The sequence below is a fragment of the Saimiri boliviensis genome, chromosome 13 (genome assembly GCF_048565385.1).
Source record: "Saimiri boliviensis isolate mSaiBol1 chromosome 13, mSaiBol1.pri, whole genome shotgun sequence".
Taxonomy (NCBI): domain Eukaryota; kingdom Metazoa; phylum Chordata; class Mammalia; order Primates; family Cebidae; genus Saimiri; species Saimiri boliviensis.
In genome coordinates, this window is record NC_133461.1 from 111,179,923 (window position 1) to 111,195,790 (window position 15,868).

Sequence of the window (15,868 nt, forward strand, 5' to 3'; positions counted from 1 at the left end):
AGGGCCGGTGACTGGCTGCCGTCATCAGCTGAGACTAAGCTGTTGTTTAACAACAGCCTCTTTAGTCGAGTTGCAGTTTTTAATGTACTGAATGAGGTCGCAGTTCACTGTGTAGGAGTTCAAAGTAGAGAGGCAACTCAAAGCCAAATTTATTATCTGTTTTTAAGTTCTGAGATACATATTCAGAACACTCAGGTTTGTTACATAGGTATACATGTGCCATTGTGGTTTGTTGCACCTGTCAACCCATCATCCAGGTTTTAAACCCCACGTGCATTAGGTATTTGCCCTAATGCTCTACCTCCCTTTGTCCCTTACCCCCAGATAGGGCCTGGTGAGTGATTTTTCTCCCCCTCCCTGTGTCCAGGTGTTCTCACTTGTGAGTGAGAGCATGCAGTGTTTGGTTTTCTGTTCCTGTGTTAACCATTATTCTCGACAAGCCAAATTTATTTTAACGTACTATTTTCTTGAGATCTGATGCCCACAATGGCAAGAAAAGTGATACTAAATCTTGTCTCTTTCTAACAATCAGTAATGCATCAACAATGAAAATGGCTTATTTATAGCATTAATTGGTGAAATACCAGTAATACATTCTTTTTCTGTTGAACATAGATTATCAACAATTTTATCATTGTTTATTTAATCAACCGTATATTAATAGGAAACTCACAACTAAAGCAGAGAGAGTATTTTCACCTGTGGAGCCTTGTGGTCACAGGAAGTTTAAAAATCAAAGTTGGTTACAGATAAGTGTTATATGTTATTCATAAAGAACTTTCAAACTAAAAATATATTAAGATTTTTTTTTGTAGAAATTGTAGCTTACAAGTAATAGTTCAAAGAAAACAAGGAATAAAATGAATTTGTTGAGTTTCTTTTAAATAAACATTCGGAAGTATCAAGTTGCTGTGGTATTATTCTCTTGGACCTGACTAAAAATGGTATTTTACTTAAGAGCTCTTGACCATAATTTGCATGTGATGTACTGAAGAGTGAAAAGAAAAATCAGTAAAACAACATAATTCAGGAAAGAGAAGCTGAAACTATTTTTTAAAATAAGCAAACTTCCCCGAGTCCTTCCCCCTCCTGTGAAATTGTATCCTGCTTTGTTTATAAATTTATAAGTTTATAAATTTGTTTATAAATTCATAAGTTTATAAATTTATGTTTATAAATTAAGTTTATAAATTATGTTTATAAATTCATAAGCTTATAAATTTATGTTTATAAATTTTTATATGCTTGTTCTCTATAGCTGATAACTCTAAGTTTCTGTAACACAGAGAAGGTTGTAAGAAATCTCCAAGCAAGCTAAAATCCCACCCTCTAGGCACTGTAGCAGAGGGCGATAGGTAAGGCCTGTGCTAGAAACCTTGAGCTCTACATACAGCAGACATCTGGGTTACACAGCCGCAGTCATTTGTAAGCCTAAGTTAGTTGCCTGTCATTGTCTGTCAAATTGCCTTTGTTTTACACCTGCAAACCTGTTTTAGCACCACTGTGTACTTCATGTATAGGAAGACAAGCCCTGTCTTTGTTAAGTGCTCAGCCATTTTGGATCCAAATCTAAGCTGGGCTGGTGTGCACCTAACATAAACTCCTTCTGCAACCTCAACGATCTCTCCAGTCTCAAAAATTCTGCAACCCTTTTGGGGGCTGGTCCAGGATTGGAGATGACAGGCTTGCTGTTTCCTTTACCTCTGGAGGCCAAGGCCCCAGGCCAAGGGAGGCCCGAGACCTCAGGTGCCACTAGGAGGCTCCTCTCAAGAAGGGGATTGGCTCTCCCAAGCCCCAGTGTTCTTTCTGGACAGCACAACAGAACCAGGATGAGGCTGCAGAATGACTCAAGGATCAGCACATCTTAGGAATAGTAGTAGGACAACTGAGGATAGACGAAAGGGAAGGAAAAAGGGAAAAGAGGTGCAGAGCTTCAGTCACCTTCTGGGGAAGTGACTAGTGACCTGACCTAGCAGGGCTAGGAGAAGGAACTGCAGCTGACCTTTTCAAGTGAAACTCAGCTACCTGGAATCTGATAAACTCCAGGGCAGTGATGATTAATCCAACACTGTAGGGCTGGCAGAAGCGAGGGTGACTCAGTGATTCGGATAAAACTCACATACCCATCAACACTGGAAGCGAGCAGCTTGCTAGGCTAACTTAGTAAGGAAGCCTAGGGGCAGGAGTGGAAAACTGGGAAGGAGAGGTGTGTGAAAGTGCATGAAAGAGATGGCTGTGGGAGGAGCCCAAGCTGGGAGTGACATGTGGGAGCTGCGAGTCCTTTATCGTGGACTGTAGGCTCAGAGCAAAGTGTGGTGCTGGCTGTAGCCAGGGGCCATCCCACATACAGCTAACAGGAGTTGCCCCACAACTGCAGCAGTTGTAGGGGAATAAGGAACTCTCCTAGCTAGAGCGGTGTCTGAAACCCCCCCACCCCTACCTGGATCAGCTTAACCAGCCGAAGTGAAAGTGAGAATGATTGTGCATCGCAAGGGAGGAGATGGGAGGGAAGTTGTCACAACCTGCACATTGGAATGCATGTTAAGGAACTTTAAGAAGGACTTTGGGGGAGATTACGATGTCAAACTGACTCCTCAGAGATTAAGAACTCTGTGTGAACTAGACTGGCCTTCTTTCAATATCAGGCAGCCTGCTGAAGGGACAGTAGATCGTGAGGTGGTTGGCCGCATATAGAGAGTATTAACTAGGGTCAGTGGACACCATGATCAATACCATACATTAACTCCTGGCTAAATGTGGTCCAATTAAATCCCAAGATGAAGGGGAGGAAGGCAGCAAATCACACTGCCATGTATGTACCTATGCAACAGTCTTGCATGTTCTTCACATGTACCCCAAAACATAAAATGCAATAAAAAAATAAAATTAAATTAAATTTAAATTAAAAAAAAAAATCCCAAGTGACTGCAGCCCTACCACATAGTATACTGTAAAACTTCAGTGGCTTGAGCAGAGCCAAAGTTTGTAAAGGAAACCACAGTGCCCCTCAACCAGAAAGTAGGGGAGGAAGAACTGGAAAAACAACAACTGGTCCTACAGGCCCCTCCAGAGAAGAGAGAATGGCCAACCCTTTATGTGCCAATATATCCATCCTTGGCTAATCTAAGGCAAGGTGAAGGACAAGCAGCTGGAGAATCAGGTTCAGACAGAAGTGACACTTTAGTGTCATCCCTTAGTGAGAAACAAAAAGGTATATCCATGGCATTCAGAGAAAAGGAAAGAGGCAATTCCCCTAGCCGACTCTGGTCTGGCCACACCCGAGCCTTACAAATGCTTCTCCAGGAAACTAGGTCCCAAATTTACCAAGATGCTGAGGGCCAAGTCAGAGGCAGAGAAAGGCTGTTTACCCACCAGTCCTTCTCCACCACTGACCTCCTAAATTGGAAGCAGCATACTCAGTCCTACATGAAGTAACCCCAAGCCATCACAGATTTAATGCAATACATTTTACCCACAACCCCATGTGGGCAGATTTCCAGGAGTTCCTGTTAACACTGCTTAGTACAGAGAAGCAGCATAGAGTAACCCAGACAAGTCTCCAACACCTGGAGAGAAATGCCCTGGCAGGCACAGTTGATGCCTGCAGATATGCTGAGGAACATTACTCACTGACAGATCCCCAGTGGAAATCCAATGAGGCAGAGGGGTTACAATACCTGCAGGCATTTCGGGAGGCATTTCTAAATGGAATCAAGGCAGGAGGGAAGAATATGGGAAAAATTTCAGAGGTTCATCAGAAGGCAGATGAGAGCCCAAGTGAGTTTTATGAGAGGCTCTGTGAAGCATATTGACTCTACACCCCGTCTGACCCAGAGGCAGCAGGAAATCAATGTATGGTGAACATAGCCCTTGTTAGTCAGGTGCAGAGTGGTAACAGAAGGAAACTCCAAAAGCTACAAGTGTTTGAAGGCATGACTGCCATTCAGCTCATACAGGTGGCCCACAAAGTGTTCATTAACCATGAGGAGGTGGCCAAAAGGGAAGTGGATTGAAGGCTTAAGAGGAAAGCAGATCTCCTGGCAACAGCTCTCACAGAAAGGGGGGCAAATGCAGCAAGAGGACATGGCCGAGGTCTTGGGCAAGGGAGAGGTTTAACCTGAGAGAACTATGAAAAACGACCTGAACTAGAGAGAGACTAGGGTACAGTATGAGTGCCCAGAAAAGGACGCGGTTGACAGTAATGAAAGCCAGAGAAGGGCTCAAGAAGCTGACCTAATTAGCCTGGTGGGAGCTGAATGCTATAAGGACTGAGACAGACTGGGCTCCATTTCTCTAGGCCCCTGGGAGCCTATGGTCAGGACAAAAGTAGGGGGCCAAGAAATAAATTTCATGGTAGACACAGGTGCTGAACACTCAGTAGTAACTCAACCAATTGGACCATTAACTAAAATGTATGCTGCTGTAATTGGAGCCACAGGAGTGGAAGAAAGAAGGCCCTTTTGCCAGTCAAAGATGGATATGTTAGGAGGATGAGAAATCCAGCATGAGTTCTTACACCTCCCAAGTTGTCCAGTTCCCCTGCTAGGGAGGGTCTTGCTCCAAAAGCTGCCGGCTCAAGTTTCTTTAAGACCAAAAGGCAATGTGACTTTAGATCTCACCCAGCCAGCAACAATGGGGCTGACTCTATGCCACAGGCTGAGGAGTAGAGGCTGCACACTAGGGGGGCACAAGGGCCAGACCATCCCTTAACTCCAGAAGAAGAAACCATATTCGTCAGGCTAACAGATAAACTTTTCGAAGTCTGGGCTGAAAACCTGCCTGGCTGACTATAAACCATGCCCCAGTGGTAGTAAAGCTAAAACCAGGTGCCACCCCTGTCCAGCTTCATCAATACTCTTTGCCTCAAGAAGCCGTTGGGGGGTGCATGAAAGCACAAAATCATGGTATACTAGTAGCATGTCAATCACTCTGGAATTTTCCACTCCTATTGGTGGTGATGCCAGCATTGATTGGAGGAATATATGACTGTAGACCAGTGCAAGACTTGAGAGCTGTAAATGGGTCTACAGTCACTATTTGCCCAGTAGTGCCAAACCCCTATACATTAACAAGTCTAATTGCAGCAAACACAGCCTACTTTACAGTCCTAGATCTAAAAGATGCCTTTTTCTGCCTTGCTCTGGCACCAACAAGTCAACTATTATTTGCTTTCCAGTAGGGCAATTTTCAGCTCACTTGGACCAGACTTCCACAATGGTTTAAGAACTCTCCTGCAATCTTTGGGGAAGCATTAGCAACAGACCTCAAAGCTTACATTCCTCTCAACAAGGAGTGCATCCTATTTCAGTGTGTGAATGATTTTTTGCTAGCAGCCCCTACCCTAGAAGATTGCCACCTAGGAACAGAAAGATTACTCCACCTATTATGGAAGGCAGAATATAAAGTGTCAAGGAAAAAGGTCCAAGTCTGTTTAAAGAGAGTTAGCTACCTGGGGTTTCACCTAAGCGAAGAAAAGCAAAAATTAGGATTACCTCGAATAAAGGCTGTCTGTAGCCTTCCAACCCCAACCGAAAGGTGACACATAAGAATATTTTTAGGGGCAGCAGAGTTCTGCTCTGTCTGGATTCCAAACTCATCACTCATAGCAAAGCCCTCCTTTGGGGAACTGAACAGAAGAAGGCATTCAAACAAGTTAAGCAGGCCTTAACTGAGGCCCCTGCTTTGGGACTACTGGACATGGCCAAGCTTTTCTTCCTGTATGCACATGAGCAGAAAGGAATGGCCATCAGAGTCCTAACCCAAGTCCTAGGATCTTAGCACCACCTGGTAGCCTACTTATCCAAGCAACTTGATGTAGTGGCATGAGGATGCCCACCCTCACTGTCTTAAGGCATTAGCCACCACAGTCATGCTGGTAAAGGACACAGATAAACTAACCCTGGGGTAGCATTTACCTGTGCAAGTGCTGCACTCAGTTTTAACCTTAATGGATCAAACAGGATGCCACTGGTTGTTAAATCCAAGGATGATTCAATATCAAGGGCTCTTATGCAAGGACTCCTGCGTAACTCTAGGGACTGTAGAAACCCCTGACCCAGCCACCCTGCTTCCCATGGAACCGGGGGGCCCACTCCATGACTGCACAGAAACAATAAATGAAGTATTCTGTAGCTAGAAGCATCTTACAGATCATCCTCTCCAGGACCCAGATGTAGAATACTTCACTGTTGGGAGCAGATTCATAGAGGCAGGAAATTGCAGGACTGGATATGCAGCAGTAACTTTGGACTCAGTCATAGAGGCCCAGTGCTTGCTAACAGGAACATCAGCCAAGAAGGCAGAATAGCTTTAACCAGAGCATTATTACTGGCAAAGGGCAAAAGACCAACATATACACTGACTATAAATATGCATTTGCCACCTGCATGTGCATGGGAGTATCTATAAATACAGAGGGCTCTTCACAGCCCAAGGGACAAAGTATCCAGAAGAAATTTTGCAGCTTTTAGATGCAGTGTGAGCACCAAAAGAAGTAGCCGTTAAACACTGTAAAGGCCACCAGAATGTGCATCAACAATGGAAACCGAAGGAAATGGAAAAGCAGACAAGGAGGCTATGTAGGCAGTCCTGGGTTGTGTCCTCCCATCCCACGTGGAGGCTAGAAAGGCTGCCTGTGCATGACCCTCCTCCCGGAGGCACTGTGTTCAGACTCCAAATGACTCTCCAAATGAAAAGGCCTGGTTTGCTTAGCAAACTGGGAACTATCCTAAAGGAGGATGGTGAAAGTTTGCAGATGGGAAGTTAGTCATTTCTGAAGTATTAGCCCCTAGACTTGTAAAACAGTTCCACCAAGGAACTCATATGGAAAAGATGGCATTGGAAGCCTTTTTAGGATGCCACTTCTGTGTGCCATAGCTCACTGTCATCTCCCAAGCCATTGTAAACAATGCTTAGCCTGCACCCAGAACAACCCATGGCAGGGGCCAACCCAGCTTCAAGGAATTCAACAAGTAAGGGCAACACCTTGTGAAAATTTTCCTGTAGATTTTACAGAGCTGCCCTTGGCAGAAGGCTATTGCTATGTGTTAGTGTTGGTCTGTACCTACTCAGGTTGGGTAGCGGCTTTCCTCTCCAGGACAGAAAAGGCACAAGAAGTAATTAGAATATTACTAAAAGACATTATCCCCAGATTTGGGCTACCTTCCACTATAGGATGAGACAATGGCCCAGCATTTGTAGCTGAAATTGTCAAAGACCTAACATAGTTGTTAAAAATAAATTGGAAATTGCATACTGCCTATTGCTCACAGAGCCCAGGAAAGGTTGAACGTATAAATCGAACACTCAACTATTAAAGAAATTCTTCCAGGAAATCCATCTGTGGTGCAATCAGGTCTTGTCCATGATCCTCCTTTAAGTCAGGTGTACCCACACCACACCAACTGGGTATTCACCCTATAAAATTCTGCTCAGCTGGCCACTCCCAGTCATAACCCAAATTAAAGGGGACATCACAGAGCTACGAGACTTCACCGAGAAAGCAAATACAGGCTTTAGGCATAACTATGCAAGAAATACAGGGTTGGGTTTGAGAAAAATTACCTATCAGTCTTACAGCTTCTGTGCATCCCTTTAAATCCAGGGATTCAGTCTGGGTCAAGAAATGAAACCCAGCCTCACTGGGGCTCCCATGGGATGGGCCCCGTAATGTAATGTTGTCCACCTGGGCTGCTGTTAAAGTTGCAGGCATTGGACCGTCAATCCACCACAGCAGGCTAAAGCCAGTAGCAGCCCAGGAAAAGCGGGCCAGTAAACATGATCCAGAGCACCCAACCTGACTCATCCTGCTACAAGACCAAGCTACCAGCAGGACCAACAGCCCTACTCTAGTCACACAACCGGAGGCTGACTAGACCATGCATGGCTGAAGCTTGAGGAGTCATCCAAAGTAAATGTGAATAAAATTCTTAAGGCTAATTGCTATCTTAGTATTGTTAACTATTCTATTTACTATGGTGTCATATTTAGCAACCCTTATGTTCACGAAAAGATTTGTCCTGTCCCTGTGTAGCAGTATGGAAATGTTAATTTTTACTTTATTATTCTCAACATCAATATCTGTACAAAAGGAAGGGCAACCAGTAGAAAAATGTACTTACTGCCTGCAAACTACTTTTTGGGAATACGGTAGTTAAAATCTCACTGTATCAAACATATTATAAGTGTACAGGGATTCAGTTAGGGGCTTGTACTTATAATCAGACCATTTATTCAGTTTGTGACCCAGGCAATGATCAACTGTATGTGTGTTATGACCCCAAGTTAGAGCCTCGAACTTGGTTTGACGTCTGAGATAAGTCAATAGAGGGGTACTGATTAAATCAAACCAAAGTCTCCCTTTCCGACGAGAAAAACATAAATCTCTACTTTAATTTTGGTTAAACAGCATTCACATGGACAACCTGGCCTAATAAGGTATATGATAACACAGGATGTGGCATTTACTGTTATAGACCCAATCCCAATTGCTGGCATCCTACTCGCTTAGAAACATACTACTGGTATTGCCACACAGGGACACATATCCCAACTGTCAACAAACCACCACCCAATGAAATCATGTTGATGAAAATACTAACAAAACAGAAGTTTAAGGCTAACAGCTGCCATCCTTTAACCTTAACAATCCTCAAGCCAGACATGCCCAAGTGGCCCACAGGCTGCTGTATCACAATGCATTTACGTAATAAGAAAACAGTCACCTTATGTATTCCTAAAAAGCCTCGGAACCATCCAGCTCAACAGCATTTCTGAGTTTTCAAGTCATTTTATGAAAATGACTAAAAAACTAACCAGGAGGCTCTTGAACTCCTTCCAGTAGCCAGTAAGCTGTCTGCTCAACCAGCTGAAAGTATAGCTAACAATCTAGGTGTTTCCTCTGTTATGTCTGGGGGGGGGGGTACCAACATGAGAGGTCAGTGGGCATGGGAAGCAAGAGAAGTAATGTCTCAAGAAAACGTTCCTTTGACGCCTACCTTCCCCAAACCAGCCCCCAAGTGCTCAAGCATCTGGCTCTTAAAAAATTCCATAGTCGGGAGGTGCTGTATTGCCCACTGGGGGAACATCTTTGCTAACCCAGTAGGAAAATTTGCTTGTTTAGGGCAACAATATTATAACCAAACAGTGGAAAAAACTTTGTGATGGGGCAAAAATAAACAAGGTGAAACGACCTCCAGGTTGCCACTCCACAACCCATTTTCTCTCTTCCCAGCTTTAAACCACTCCTGGTATCAACCTGAAACACCCAATACTGGCAGCTACCCCCTGGCCTTTACTGGATTTGTGGGCAGTGAACATATCGGCAATTACCAGCTACCTGGACAGGAGCCTATGTACTAGGGACAATCGGATCGTCCTTCTTCTTACTCCCTTTACATCTAGGAGAAATTCTAGGATACCCTGTTCATGATGAAGTGAAAAACATAAGTAAAAGAAGTATATATATTTATCTGAGGAGGTATAAAAATAGGAGACTGGAAAGACACTGGCCACCTGAAAGAATTATTCAATATTAAGGGACAGCTACTTGGGCACAAGACAGGTCATGGGGATACCATACGCTTTTATATGCTTCATCACATTGTAAGAGTACAGGTAGTGCTTGAAATCATTACCAGTGAAGCTGCACAAGCTTTAGATCTGTTGGCTGCACGATCCACAAAAATGAAAAATGCTATTTACCAAAACAGACTAGCTTTAGATTATCTTCTGGCCCGGGAAGGAAGTGTATATGGAAAGTTTAACCTAATTGTTGCTTAGAAATTGATAATGAAAAAGCTGTCATGAAAATAACTGCAAAAGTACAAAAGTTGGTGCATGTCCCAGTTCAAACCTGGAAATCTGGATGGTCGGTCACCAGACTCCCTCTTTGGAGGCTGGTTCTTATCTTTTGGAGGATTTGAAACACTAACAGGTGATTTGGGCTTATTCTTGGTAGTTGCTTAATCCTCCCATGTCTCTTGCCTCTCTTGCTTTAGAGCATACAGTCGATCATAAAAGCCATAGTAATGAGGCATGCCACCTCCCCAATAATCGCCTTAACTAAGCATTAACTATGTCTCAGGAAGAAAACCTATCAACACCCCCTGCTCCCCTTAAGCTGCCTGGAGGCAATGGGCTTATCAAACTTACAGAAAACATACCTTAAGTAAACCAAAACAGGAACCAGTGTGACTGGGTGAAACAGATTAACTCAACAGCACCTCAAACACAAAAGGCTACATCGTCTTTCAGCATCCTATGTAGCCCCAGAAGATGGCTGGCTAGACAAAGACAGGTCAGATTCCTCAAGGAAGGGACAACCTAGAACAGACACAGTCGCACATGGGAATAAAGGCCGAGGCAAGAAAAAGGGCCGGCACTATGCCTGACTGGATGTATGAAAGCACCCGCTAAGCCTGCCTACCCTCTATCAGCCATCCCAAAGTAAAAGAAACTCAAACTTTGGCCTCAAGAATCAAGGTGCAACTTCTATAAAATGAAATTAAATACATCTATCCTACCCAAACACTCTCTCCTATGTGTAATTCAGTACCATCTTGAAAGAGGAGGACATTATAGTGGCACATTCTATTAAAAGTTTACTTACATAAAACATATCAAAGGGAGGGGATGAAGAAGGAAAAGAAAAACTGGTAAAATTGATAAAACGTAATATAAAAATAAAATTAATGCAGGAAAGAGAGGCAGAAATTAAATTCTTCTTTCATAAGCAAACTTCCCTGAGTCCTTCCCCCTCCTGTGGAATTGCATCCTGATTTGCAAGCTTTTTAAGTTTATAACTTCTTGTATTCTTGTTCTCTATAGCGGATAACTGTAAATTTCTGTAACACAGAGAAGGTCATAAGAAATCCCCAAGCAGGATAAAAATCTTACCTTCTAGGCACTGTGGCAGAAGGCACAGATAAGGCTTGTGCTCGCTTCCTTGAGCTCTAATATAGCAGACATCTGGGTTACATAGCCACAGTCACATGTAAGCCTAAGTTAGGTGCCTGTCATTGTTTGTCAAATTGTCTTTGTTCTACACCCGCAAACCGGTTTTAGCACCACTGTGTACTTCCTGTATAAAAATTCAAGCCCTGTCTTTGTTAAGGGCTCAGCCATTTGGAACCAAATCTGAGTTTATTTAGGTGTACATCAAAAATAAACTCCTCCTGCAACCTCAATGGTCTCTCCAGTCTCTATAATTCTGCAACAATACTGGTAATGTCAATGATTTAAACTGGAGGGAAAAAATTAGATTTTTAAAGAAGGATATGTAAAGAAATTTTTAAAAATATTCTCTTAAGGGTATGCAAGTGAAATTTTGCATCAAAACTAAGAATTTGACTCTGAAGTAAGGTAGAGGTAGAGGATGTACAGAAGTGGAGAAAACCTAGCGAGTTAGGGGAGATTGAGCATAGACACCATTGGAGAAGGGTGTGTGAAAGGGAGTGCAGGAAGACACGGTTTTCAGGCTCCTGATGTGAATGACTAGACACTACTTACAGATACGTGAATCTGTACACTAGGGTAGGTATTTGGAGATTGCAAAATGCTCCGTTTTTATTTGAATTCAATATTCCCTCACACAGTTCTGTTGTCAGATTTTGCCACATTATTGTATTGGGTCAAGATAAAGAGTATTCTTTGTGACAGCCTTATTGACAACAGCAGCAAATCAGGGCCCATTATTCCATGGAGGCTGTTGGCATTGTTTTTGTATGAATGCAGGTGAGCTTGGAGTCACAACTGACAGACTGGACATTTTTTTACCAAGCCTTAGGAAAATGGTCTCACATTCTCTTGGTTTGTATTTGGAATTTCTCCTCCCAAATTACATCATCATAGAGTATTCAAATTCCATTGTTTTGTATGTCCTCTACCCATCATTTTTTGGAAATATTGCATAAAATAATCTGCATCAACTTCTGGAAATCTCCAGTCTTCAACTCTCATCTTCCAGTTGAAAAAGGACGAGATGAACTTTAGTATTTATTCCAGTCCTCACTTTTCTTTTTACTCTTAATTTCCACTCATACAGGATTATTTCCTCTTTTTGTGCCAACATTTTTTAGCAGGTTATTTTTTCAAAGCATACACACATATAGATATATACATGTAATATACATATTATATATACATATACAGTATCTAATTTGTCAGATACTGTACTAAAAAAATTGTGAAAAGACATACTGTTTACAGTAAATGAGCCTATAGTATAGCCAAAAAAAGAGATGTAAGCAAACAATTAAACAAGCCTAAGATAATTACAAACCAAACCAAATGCCATTTTCAGGACCAGCCTGGGCCATATAACAAGACCTCATCTATATAAAAACAACAAGAAAAACAAATACACAAGCCAAAACTAAAGAACAAAGTTGAATTGTTCTTGCCACAAATAGACTTTTAAGAGGTAGTTTATGTTATTAAAAACAATTCTAGAAGCATGCTTTTTTGATGAAATTAAATGCATTTCATTTGAAATATGCAATGAGATTCAAGTTGAGTTATGGATTTATAAGGCTAAAGCATTTAAGGACTTTTGAGAAATGACAGTTTTGAAAGAAATTCTAAGAGTATTTTGGTTGGAGAAAAATATTTTTCTCATTGGATTAAACATTTGAGTATTCATATAAATTTAGAATAATGGCTTCAACTAAAAAAATTCGAGAGAAATAAACCTGAGGATTACTCTTAAATTAGCATTTTTCTTCACATTTTAAACTTCATTGTTATTGTGATATCAAAAAGCCTATGTTTTTCAGCATATTTTCATGTAGCTCTTGTAAATTACTAAGAAAAAACTGAGTAAGATTTTTGTAAACATTTTGGTTATGTCTGACTCAATTATAAGAAACTTGTATAGAATTTGAATGTAGGCTGAGTGCAGTGCTCACACCGGTAATTCCAGCACTTTGGGAGGCTAAGGTGGGTGGATCACTTGAGGTCAGGAGTTCAAGACCAGACTGGCCCCCATGTCGAAACCCCACTTCTCCTAAAAATACAAAAATTAGCTGGGCATGGTGGTAGGCCTCTGTAATCCCATAGTCCCAGCTACTTGGGAGGCTGAGGCAAGAGAACTGCTTGAACCTGGGAGGCAGAGATTGCAGTGAGCTGAGTTCATACCACTGCCATCCAGCCCTGCAGCCTGAGAGAGAGAACAAGACTCTGTCTTTAAAAAATGTAGATTTAAATGCAAAGTGTACTACTATGATCCTGAAAAAAGCTATAGTCTCTCCAGCTAATTCTTCCTAGCTCAATGCATTAAGCAATTTGATCAATTTTCTTGGTGGTAAATTGTGACGGATGACAGTTACTGATGCTTCATAATTAGAGAACTGGTTGTGGTTTCTAATTTTGTATAATTTTAAATCATCTTTTACTTTTTAAAAAATATACATCAACACGCAACTAAGACTTTGCATGTATTTTCTGTATATTTACAAAGTCCTTGAAGTCCACCCTGGTAATAGTATACTACTACTACTAGCAGTGTGGTTGTTACAACTATTGCTATTATTATTACAATTGTTACTACTGGTTCTTAAGTAACTACTATCTTCTAGGCCCTTTTCTAAGGATACAAGTAGATGGTCTCATTTAAGACCTGTTAAACATTTTACTCAACAGTATTAGTGCAGTGTGCCTATGTATTTCTGTGTGTTTCTCCGTTCAATGATATATAGGTATATACGTATGTTTCATAAGGAGAAAGAAATGAAGGCATCTGATTTTCTGAAAATTATTTTCCCAGCTGGTTTGTAATTACACAATTACTATTCTGAGTTCCTCCAAGGATACTGAGGGAAATTATATGTAAGATTTTTATTTACATGTACTCATTACCATCATGAAAATTTTCATCAACTCCAGCGAGCCATATACATTTGTGGCAGTGATTTACCCCTTTTACAGTTCAGTCTGACTGCAAGCTTCCCAACACATCTGTAATGAGGCAGTTGAATGCATTTTACATAGTGGATCATTCCCATATGACTACGTGGATGGTAAAGAAATGCTTAGATAATATGTGATGGCATCTATTTTGCCCAACAAGATCAGTTTCCTATAGCAAGACTTTGCCATTCACAGCAAGCATGGTCTGATTTTTTCCAAAAAAAGAAAAATGATGATGTGATGTATGTTTCTCTTCTAGCGGTCCCTTGCCCCAGTATTGAAGCTCAGCTCTCAGAACATGTCATCTGGAGGCTGGTTTCAGGATCCTTGAATGAGTTCGGTGCTCAAGTATTGCTGAGCTGCAGTCCCGGTTACTACTTAGAGGGCCGGAGGCTCGTGCAGTGCCAGGCCAATGGGACGTGGAACATAGAAGAGAGGCCAAGCTGTCGAGGTGAGCAACGAGGGATGCACCCTCAAATGACACGATATCCTAGGTTATTCTAGATGCCTGCTGTCAATGGTGAGCTCCTCTAGGGGAGCAATCATCTATCACAGTCCTGTAGATCAAAAGTACAACCAATGGCATGTCTTCTTATTACAATGGTGAACCGTACTGTCATGTGACATACTTAAACGTCATTGCTGCTGGATTAGGCATTTGATGTTGTCTTTCACTTGTTAATGATCTATTTTTCAAACATTATTTCAAATATTTCAAATCAGCTCAAAGACAAATACAAGCCTATGTGTAAAACGGTTACTCTTACTCCATAGACAGGCTATTCAAGAGTTCTAATTAGGATCTTGGGAAATAGTATTAATGCTGAAGATACTGTGTTCTCAAATAATGACTATCTTCAAAAAGGAGATGATTATTCTTTTAGGTACAAGATAAAAGCAGTTAAAGCTTTGAGTTTCACATTAAATATGAATAAATAGAAAAATTTTAAAATGCTAGTATTGTTCAGAGCCCTCCGATTCAGATGTATCTAATATACAATCTTTACTTGATTGTACACAGAAAATTATGCATAAAAACTAGTTAGAACAGTATACATTTTATAAAACACAGATTAGTAAGAATACATCAGCGTAAGAAATGAAAAAGACAAAAGCATGAATGTGTCCCTATCTCTGACAATTTTAATTCAACTTTTAACAGAACAAATGTTAATGAAACACATCCCACAAACTCTTCACCAGGAACACAAAGTTAAATCAGGAAGTACTGCTGACCTCAAGGAGCTTAAAGTTTTCATAATCATAATAAACATGGTCCCTGTTTCTCCAGGATAGCCCTGCCTGAAGCCTGTTTTCCAGGGTGCTTATTCATGATTTCTTGTTGCTCTGAACAGTGTCCCAGTTTGGGCGGTTAATGACATAGTCATTGAGTTTGCAATGGCATTCCTCTCTATCACACCTTTGCCATTTAGTAAATGCCCCACTTCCCCACATCCTTGCCAGTCATGCACAGATGTATTCATCCTTGCAAGTCAGTTTGTCACCTGAAGATTCCACCATTATTTCCAGCAAGGAGAGATTAGGAGAAAAAGGAACACGAACCGTTGACCTATTTTAGACTCTTCCAGCCAACGTTTTATCTATTTCAAACCAGAAATAGGATCTTAAAAAACAGACACCCATTAACTCCTCAGGGGTGGGGTTTTACAAGGGGCTTCTGCAGCTGCCACAGCCCAGTACAGCTTTTTCTTGTCTTTCTAATTTCCCAGGGATGCCCAGCTACGGTGTCCTTGTCTTTCCAGAACAGGGTCATGCTAACTGTTATTTGCTGTGTGACAATCTTCCATGCTTACAGCTAAAACATCGTTCCAGAAGAATTTTCATGTGCAATGGAGAGCCTTCTATTTAAGGGAATGTTAGCAAAATCCTCATTCTTGAACTAAACTGGTTAGTAGCAAGGCATTAATCTCATTTTGGGGACAAAAGCAAAGTTAGAATTCTG

At 41.5% G+C, this 15,868-nt stretch overlaps 1 protein-coding gene across 3 annotated transcripts in view; it reads left to right on the forward strand.

Moving 5' to 3' along the window:
• CSMD1 (CUB and Sushi multiple domains 1) overlaps positions 1–15,868 on the forward strand; it is a 2,098,967-nt gene that overhangs the window by 1,993,560 nt on the left and 89,539 nt on the right. For all 3 annotated transcript variants that reach the window (XM_003940706.3, XM_074384178.1, XM_074384179.1), the window contains one exon: positions 14,165–14,356. In XM_003940706.3, the coding sequence (XP_003940755.2) occupies positions 14,165–14,356 (192 nt within the window). The remainder of the gene's footprint in view (positions 1–14,164; positions 14,357–15,868) is intronic.